General features: G+C 40.4%; 1 protein-coding gene across 1 annotated transcript in view; it reads right to left on the bottom strand.

Annotated features, from left to right (window-relative positions):
- Window positions 1-2,461: 2,461 nt before the first annotated feature.
- LOC104462456 (transcriptional enhancer factor TEF-3) overlaps window positions 2,462-9,491 on the bottom strand; it is a gene marked incomplete at its 3' end in the record, with an annotated part of 40,473 nt that continues 33,443 nt past the window's right edge. Inside the window, exons 5-9 of the mRNA XM_010074388.1 lie at window positions 7,321-7,455; window positions 6,460-6,503; window positions 4,501-4,556; window positions 3,598-3,728; window positions 2,462-2,635 (exon numbers count right to left, since the gene is read on the bottom strand). Of these exons, the coding sequence (XP_010072690.1) occupies window positions 2,462-2,635; window positions 3,598-3,728; window positions 4,501-4,556; window positions 6,460-6,503; window positions 7,321-7,455 (540 nt within the window). The remainder of the gene's footprint in view (window positions 2,636-3,597; window positions 3,729-4,500; window positions 4,557-6,459; window positions 6,504-7,320; window positions 7,456-9,491) is intronic.

Raw genomic sequence — 9,491 nt, 5'->3', positions numbered from 1 at the left:
TTTTTTTTAAAATCACATTGCCTTATGAGTGAAAAGCATTTATTGGTAGGGGAGTTGCACACATCTATTGCGATACACCAAATTCAGGAAATCTCACAACACACATGTAGCGCATTACAGGCATGGCTCACATGCTTTAAGTATAAGACTGCATTACCACAATATTTCAAGCATGTTGAATACAAAAGGTTTTTTGAACTGCTTTAGTTATATTGCCTTAGAGATCCTAACTGAAATGTTACAACATGATTAATGTAAGTACTCCTGCGAAACAAAGCGCAAATCATGAAAGTGCCCCAATCCTTTCTCATCCAGAATATGGCAACAGGAATGGTGCTTTCACCCCCTACTGCTGTCTATGCTAAGAAACAAATATAAGAACTTAGCAGCTTCCATTCAGTCAGTGACTTGATTTGTAAACTTAGCTTATTTGTAAGTGACAATCTGTAGTGCTTCCACCAATAAAACCTGATGTTAACTCCAGATGGGATGCAACAATGCGAGGGTACCAATAAAAGAATCAGAAAGTCTAAATATTAAACCAAGCCCAGAAAGATCACTGTCATTATGAGTGTACAAATGCAGAGCCCCAGGGCATCACATATTGGAGCAAATGTGTTTCAAATCCTACGTCATATCTCCTTATGCAAGCCAAATTTCAGTGAGTTGATACCCTCTGAACACTAGACACCTCACGTGGGCCCAGAATGGGTCCAACTTAATGACATTCCGTCACATAAATCCTTCAAAAGCCTAATTTGGGTTGGCTTGACATGATCCATAAGCCACATTTATCCTTCTGATATTAAAAAACAAGCAAGCACAATCCCCAAACCTAACCCCACAAGAACAAAAGCACACTAACAGTTTTGATAAATAAAATCACAGTTGCACTAGATCACAATTTCATTATAATTACTCTCCTCTTAAGTCAAGGAATTAAAATTGCTTTATTCTCTCTAAGGAATGTTTCCCTTTAAGGATTTACTTCTGGTTCCTGAAACTTCCAAAGCACTTCAGAGTGATACCACACAGGAGCCAGCGCTCTTCACCTCAACATGAAGACTTTCCTAGGATCCCTACCCCATGGCGGGAAGCAGCTGGCACAGCTCCTACGTTTCCAATGACCATTTCTTAGAAGCTATCCCCTCTTACTCTTTTTTCCTTTCTTTTGTCACATCAGACTTCGGTTCCTTTCCACACAGTTCTTAGTAGGGCAATCACTACCCAGATTTCGTCAAAGGATACCCTTGTCAGCACGGTGCTGCTGTCTCTCCCAAGTATTTCTCTTCCACCTAAAACAGAGCTGGTCTTTTACTTTTTCTTTCAACGTTCCCAAGCAGGCTTTGTTGTACTCTGATAGAGGCTAATCCCATGAGGGACCCAGCTCAGTAGCTCACAGTCTGCAGTCAGTAAAATTATGTGTCTCCAAGAAGCACCAATAACTACCACTCTAAGCACCAGACAATTGAACAGCAAACTCCCAGCCAACATCTCTGACTTAGTTCTGGAAAGGCTAGGCTTGGGACAGCTGGGATCTCAAGGCATCTCAAGGCATTGAAGTTAACTCTTTCTTCTCCTGACAGGAACAGTTAAGAGGCTTTCTAGTGCCAGTTTTTATGAAGAGTATGAAATATGAAAGCTTATTTCTCATCATCTCACTCCTGACCTGGGGTTGAATTACAAGTGCTAAACCCAAGGTGAAAGGCTCCAAATCCCATTACACATTCCCTCAGCCATCTAGCATGCAACTGCCTCAAGCTGCTATTACTTCTAATCTTGTAATACCTATGATAATATTGATCACCAAAACTATTTTGTTTGTACCCTGAAGCACAATGGCACGGGTTTTGCAAATTTCAGCTAACTCACAAAAATCCAAATTGGGAGAGTAGGCTTTTGCCAGGCTGATTTTTGCCAACTTACCAGAAGTAATTTCAGTAATACATTATCAGCATAATCCAATTTCATTATATGTCTCTTTTATCTTTTGCCTGCAGTAAATATGCATCTGTAAATTTTTAATACTTGGGTAAGACAAAATACAGCTAATGAGACAGGAGAAGAGATTAAAAAATGTTGCCTCTGAGTGAGAAGTTACTCAACACTGAGAGAAATGAATAGATAAGAGTACACAGATAATAATTTCCTCTCAATTCTTCTCTTATACATAAGTACAGTTTTAAAGGTTCCAAGTCACCATTAGCAAATAAAATCTCCAGACACTAGTCAACTATTCTATTCTACAGGTGACATTGTGAAAGATACATCTTGCTCCAGGCCAGAATGAGGGCCTCGTGCAGTCAAGGAAAGATCTCAAGTGACAGTTGTAATTGTATGAAGCTGCCTGCAAAGGAAAACTTGTTGGAAGGCAGCAGTCTTCTAAGAGCTAGCGAGGCCACCGCTTTTAAAGAGAGAACTTCATAGCAAATGGGTGCCGTACAAAGGGTCCTTTCCTTACCCAGAATTTGACAAGGAAGAAGGCATTAGCTGGCCCCCTTTCAAAGAGCTCCTTCAGGCCCCCTTTCTTCTCAGGGAACTTGTCATAAATCTGCCGGATATCCACTGCCTCGAGGTAGGGGTCATTGTAGCTGGGGCTTGACTGCCCAATGTGCACAAATAGGTGTTTGTTATACTGCAAGAAAAGGAAAAACATGGAATTAGGAGATTGTTCAGTACCATTCAGTACACACTGAACATTCATGATTCATCACAGAAGACTACTGGATGTCACTGAAGATTTGATAGCACTTTCTAAAAGAGCAGAATTATTAGCAGAAATATCTCTGCTAACACCAGCTTGTGCTGTTATTTCTTTCCTATCAATACATCCATGCTTCTTGCTTCTTCTGAAACACTGTTGGCGGGTTTTTTCCTCTATTCACTCATAAACTATTGCCTCATGCTGCTGCTATATAGTCTGAAATAACCTGAGATACAGAGTGTTACCTGTCACAGGTCACTCAGTCAAACATAAATGCTCCTGTCCTGAAATCCCACAGCAAAGCACCAGCCAAATATTATCATCTTTTCTGAACTTACGTATCTCAGACAGAGGAAAGGTAACTGGCCCATCACCAATGTACATCTCAAGATACAGTATCACAAGGTTTAGTGAGACAGGCAAATTCCATTTTATAGGTGGTACCATGGAAACACATTGATGCAAATTCATCCCTGCTGCCCCCAAATTTAAGTTCCCAGCACACCAGAGAAATACGTGGCTTTATGTGATCATCTGATCACCATCTGATTCTGGGTCTATCCTCCAAGGCTGAACAGGACAGCTAGAGTAGCCCAGCAGGGGCTGTACCACTGTCTTAAGACCTCAGTGCCTTGAGCTCTGGTATGTGAACATCCATGATCCTCAAAAGGGAGGCCAGAAGCACATGGCACAGAGCTGGCTATATCGCTATAGGCAACTCTGTCCTCTAAGAGAAGGATATCTTGTGTTTCCCAAAGATGGCTTTCTGTTCTCAGTAGAGCAATGAAGCAAGTATTTCCACGCACATGCAGTAGCATAACATACCCATGACGAACAGGAGCTATCTGAAGACAAAAAATTAATGAGGGGTGGAAGTCAGGTGTGTATCTTACTGTGTCTTGGTCTTGTTGTTGTTCCAAGAATGCAGAGAATTCTAGCATCCAAAGTTTGGAGCTAGCAACCCTTCGTCCTTGCCAAGCTGGTGCTGACGGGGAAGGTGAAAGGCCAGTAGGAGACTCAAACCCTAAGGACACAGGATTTATATAACAACATTTAGAAAGCAAAAAGTTTCCAGTAAAGCACCTGCTGTCAAAGCTGACTACATTTTCTTACGACTTCAGTCATCATGCAAAAATGTCATTCACAAGGTCCTCACTCTTCCTGTGCTCTAAATGTCTTGTCAGTTACCCTGTGCTAAGACAGCACTGGCAGGGTTGGTAGTGATGTAAAAGACAATCTACCTGTTTTTTGACATCAGAGAAAACATGTTTTGCAACTTTAAGAGGATCTAGATTGAGGCCTAGATGAGCAGTGAAATGAACTGCTTTAGTATCAGAATTAAGCATCACCATTAACATGACCATTAACCTCTCAAATTGTGAAAATTGAGATGGAAAAGGCATTTGTTGTTCCACTTAATGACATATTGGAAAGGCAATCATGTTATGATGGAAACAGTGTTCTACTATATGCAGCGTGGTGGATGAACAGTAGAGATACATAAACTTTTATTTTCTGCTGAGCCAGGAGGAAAAGAAACTCTAAAACAACCAACCTAAAACAGGAAAAAATGGGGTTTTTGTAAATAAAAAAAAAAGGTAAAGCTTCAGCTCTCTAAGTAAAAGGATAGGAACTGGTGATAAAGGGGGAATTATATAAAAATTAATTTTGGGCTCACTGAAATATTTCAATAGGTAAAATATTTTTTTAAAAAACCTAATTTTTAAACTTTAAGTGGTCGCTATTTTTGAAGTGGAATGTCACTTCAAAACAAGGAATGACATTTCCTTACCTACCTGGAAATGGCAGTGAAGGCTGTACAGCATAAGGTTGTTGAGAAAAAGGTTTCACACTACAGAAGCATACAAAGAAAGATGGTTAACAAAAAAACCAAAACAAACCAAAACAAGAAGACTCTTGACCAACTGTCTGCACAGATTAGATTAAGTATTTCTACTGAGGGAGAAAGTGGTATAAGTGTCCTTGGGAAATTATCTTCCTGTGTGAGCAAGAGAGGGTCATGGAGACAAACAGTATGGGGTCAGCAGTGGATTTTACAAGGTTTCCCTGCAGGTGTGCAGCAGACTCTCCCTGTAGACTTGTTATTTAGAAATCCTTATCAGCCTGTTAATACACTGGTGCCCATTTGTTTATCCTTTTCTTTCAACCACAGATAGATTTAAATTTATGTAAGTGGATATACGTCTGGGCTGGATGCATCTCACACTTTTAGGCCCAGACTGAGAGATGTTCAACACCCAGAACTGAATCTGGCTTTCAAGACAGCTCAGCTCCATTTTAACACCACTGTAAGAAAAATCAGGATCTGGAGACATCATCTGACATTCTGTGTGGCAGATACTTCAGGCTTCTAAAAAGAACCTCTCACATTGATGCTTCCTCATTCACTTTCAAGCTAAATGCATAAAATCTACTTTTTATTTCTCCCAGGATGGCTTCCATTATTTTACTATCCATTTTTCCCCCCCAAGGTATTTTAACACTCTCTGTTCCCTGATCTGTTTATGCAGATGTTTAGGGAGAATATGTCAATAAAAGGTGCCAGTCATATGTAAGAAGGTTAGTACAGTTGTCTGTCCACAACTTGTCAGTGCGGTCCGTCATGTCCTCTTACTAAATTCTATTTCTAATTGTTTTCCTGCATGAGGAGCTCTCAGTTCAGTGTGTGCATTTGTTTGTTTGTTTGTTTTTGGAATGCCAGCACCAAGTGAGGGTGTCATCATTAGTGATTATCAAGCCATACTAGCCACCAAGTAGATGGCTTGGGAGCCAGCTGTGCATATCTCCAAGGGTAAGGATGCTTTAAGAGGGACTAAGAGGTTCAGGCCAAATGACGTAGCGAGACTCTCTATGGAGTCTGGAGGTGGACTGAAAGATGAGTTTGTGTGTGTGTGTATTTATCTCTGTGGGAAGCAAACCAGGGAAAGTGAAGATCCAGCTATTGGGTGGGCTACGCATCTAAGTCCAGTTACTGGAGAGATTCACAGTGTCTGTCTGTGCACATGCACGTGCGTTTGTGCGTATGAGTGAGAGGCCTGCACCAGCAACTGGAGTGGGGCTGCAGCCTCGAGGATATACTTGCCTGGGTGTCAGCACACAGGGAGACAAAGGATCCCAGAGTAGCTACTGGATGGATCCACAATGCATGTGTATTTCCCACTAGCACACCTTCACCCTCATCAGTCAGAGAAGTGTCCAGGATGAGGCTGTTGGTACTGTTTGTATTGGTGTGAGTGCTGAGTGTTGTCTGTCTGTGCTGGTCTGTGTGGCCAGACGTGTGCATATGCAAGTATATGCAATGTATATGTGATGTATATGCATATTTGTATATGCACCTACTGGGAGTACATGCTGAGCCTCACTACTGGTTGAACTTGGGAGCATGGAGCTGCAGCAGCCTTGCCTCTATCAGGCTGCTAGATTCAGCAGCTCCCTTAAAATAACCCATATCAAGCTGCTTGAGTCATGGGACACATTAAAGGGGTATAATCCATGTTAAAGGCACCATATGAAGACATAGGGTTTTATCTGTTTAAGATCCTCTCATGCCTCTCAGTGTGTCTTCAACCATTGGCCTTAAGTCTCAGATCCATGATCAGGGAATCTGTCTGAGAGCAAAACCAACATTATCTGAGCATTTTATAAATCTTGTAACAGCTAATGGTGTCCCTTAGGCTGCAGAGAGGAAACAGCAGAAGCACATGCTTTGGATGCTCACATGAAGGAATACTCACTCTTGGGAGGATCCAGCTTGGCCTGGCAAAGCTCCTTGCCAAAACTGCAAGAGAACAACATACAGGCAAAAGTCACCACTCCTAGGACAAAGTAAGTCTTGTGCCTTTCTTAGGAAGGAAACTACAAGCTCACAGACTTTTAAAGATGTGACTGAGCTCTATCTCCTTTTTCTGCCTTCCTGGTTTCATCCTTGTGGAGGTGCTGTCTGGTCTTCATTTTCTTTCTACACATGAATACTAGTGACGTGCAAGCAACTGACCTAACAGTGGTTTTCAGTGTTAAGTACTCTGTACGCACTTTGTGCCTCTGTCTCCAAAGCTTTAATGATGCTCACTCTCTCGGAGGGACCATCTTCCCCAGGAGAACTCCAAGGGAGTATTTTGGCAGAAATCAATGCTCAGCAAAAGCTCACTAAGCCCACCTCAAAATTAAGGGATGCTGACAGGCCTCCTCTGTTAAGGATTTTATATAAGGGCCATCAATTTGTGATCTGAGCGCTCAGGATGGGCTTGGGAATTATAAGCTTGAGAAAGGGTCAGGATGGTCTGAACAGTTTTAATGCAACAAGATCAAAAGAAAGACTAAGAAAACGATTACAGACAGCTAAAAATATTTCAGGCACCTGAAAACACAAAGGATCCGATTGCTACCTCACTTGTGTAATTTTAAAAAAAGCACATAGTGAAACTCTGTTGTTTTATACCAGTGTGAGCTAAGAATCAGACCCAAACTGTTGAAGCCATATGACAGATTTGCTCATTCTTTCTGATGTTCTCAGGATTTTCCTGAGCAGGTCCCAACATTCTTTCAAATACTCATGTGTCTTCAGCCCAATTCCTCCAAGACACTGATTCACTCACCCCAGAAACAGCAGGGTAGGTTGGTCGCGGGAGACCAGGCAAGGCCATTTTACTATGGAAGGCTGTTGCAGAGATAATCTGGGCAGATGACATTGTAGCCATACTTTGCATGGCTTTATCTTTAGCTGCCTGATCCTATGGGCAAGAGTAGAAACAGAAAAAACAGAGTTATTATACTGATGATAATCAAGTTGCCAGGTCTAATGCTGCGTAATCAGGATTCTCATCAGCTTCTTTGTAGGGAACAAGCATCTTTGAAAACTTGGGCAGTGGACTCAGCAATAACTGTCCTAAGAACTCCTCAAAGCATGTAAGTCTTTCGCCCATTACTGTAGCTTCATATGTGATTAATCATCCTTTCTGAAATGCTGGGATCACTGGTTTAGACTGCTAAGCATTTATCCTTTCTGTCTGAAAGCTTTCAGCAGCACATCTGAAATGTTTTGTTATGAAAAGTACAATCCTAATTAACTCTCATGTTTAATCATTGTTAAAAATATTCAATGGGAAAGACTCTTGCTTATCAAAAAAAAAAAAAAACCAACCTCTGAAAACAAGCTCACAAAAAGAGTTTGCCATCATCACTGTAAAAAGACTACCTCCATTTGGGACTGCATTAGTCTCAGGTAAATTTGGTAATTTTGTTCCCATCCCTGGGGAAATAGGAAATCTTAATAACCTCCCAGGGCACATATGCAAGGACATTCTTTTTGGTGTTTTAACAGTGCTATGGAATTACACACATTTTTACAGGCAACGACAGTGCAACAACTAGGGGGTCTGATGCATGTTTAAAACAAATAGCATTCTTCATTTCTTCTTCCAAGGAAAAAACAGACAAACAGAAGCACTTCCCCACATTCTGCCTTTCTTCCTACATCCACTATAATTAATCTTCACCCTTCAAACACTCCACATTTATCTATGACATTACACTTACAATGGCAATGCCACAGAGAATTCATGGCTTGGAAAAACTGCTGAAAGAGGTAAGCCCTTGCCATCTTCTTCAGGAATTCTCACTTCCTACTTGCTTTCATTGAACTGAAGTAAGTTCTCACTCTTGGGTCTCCATTCTCTCTAGCCCCTCCACTTTCTCTAAGATTTTCTAATGTTCAAAGCCCAGTGATTCTGATGTGTCTAACACAAAAAAATTTGAAGGAGGCATAACAAAAGCTCAAGAATAAATGATAACGTTTAAGTGGAATAATCAGTAGGAACGGGCAAAACTTAAGTATCTTCTTTTTTAAAGTATCCTGTAACAGTTTTTACAGTAACTCCTGTTAGTACCCTTCAAGTGAATGGAAAGGAAACATTTTAATTGCTGAGAAAGTTCCTAAGATTCTCCAATGCTATGGGAAAGCTTTTCAGAATCCAGTTTAAATTATGCTTTAGGGAATACTTTAAGGATTACCTACAACATTTCTTAAGGGTAAGATTTCTTTTCTGTTTTTTTTCATTACATACGTAAGGACCATTTCCCAGTTGCTGTTGCAGAAAAGGATTTTTTTCCTCCCCTTACTTTTTCACTGGAAAAATTGTATTTGTCTGAGTTTATACATCAATTTATGGTGAAGAAGCATTTACTTGTGGAAGTATTAAAGTAAGGAAAAAAAAAGAACACTTAAGAAGAGAAAAGATTTAATCTATTAACCCCTGTTTGTGTTTTTCTGTTTTGTTTGAATGCCTGACAGACTGCTGGAAAAAGCGTGCTTTTGTGAAAGACATCTCCTTTCTCTTTCAGCTAACAGCTTTGTATTCATTTGTATTGTGTTTCCAGTACAAAAAAAAAAAACCAAAAAAAACCCAAAAAACAAAAAACAGAAACTTTTACCAAAAGCATAATATTAATAACAACAATAATAACAACACCAACAACAAACCCACCACCATAATTTGCCTTATTTTCTTTAGTACACGTAATATCTATTAGCCACCCAAGGCACAGAAAACTACTGACTTCTGGGAACAGATTTTTCTCCAGCTTTACCCTACTTTCTCACCTTTATCTGTTATAAGAGCAACGCACACTTAGAGAAGACCCCTCTATTTGTGTGGAGACGGTAGCATTATAGTAATTGTTCTGAAAAGTCAGCATGTAGCTGCTCTGATCTCTAGGATACAAATATGAAAACATATATTCACTATGGAAAATGAACGGTGATAGAAGA

Source organism: Pterocles gutturalis, unplaced genomic scaffold (assembly GCF_000699245.1).
Source record: "Pterocles gutturalis isolate BGI_N339 unplaced genomic scaffold, ASM69924v1 scaffold18622, whole genome shotgun sequence".
Lineage (NCBI taxonomy): Eukaryota > Metazoa > Chordata > Aves > Pterocliformes > Pteroclidae > Pterocles > Pterocles gutturalis.
The sequence above is the reverse complement of the archived record's forward strand: the minus strand, read 5'-3'. Positions and strand labels throughout refer to the sequence as shown.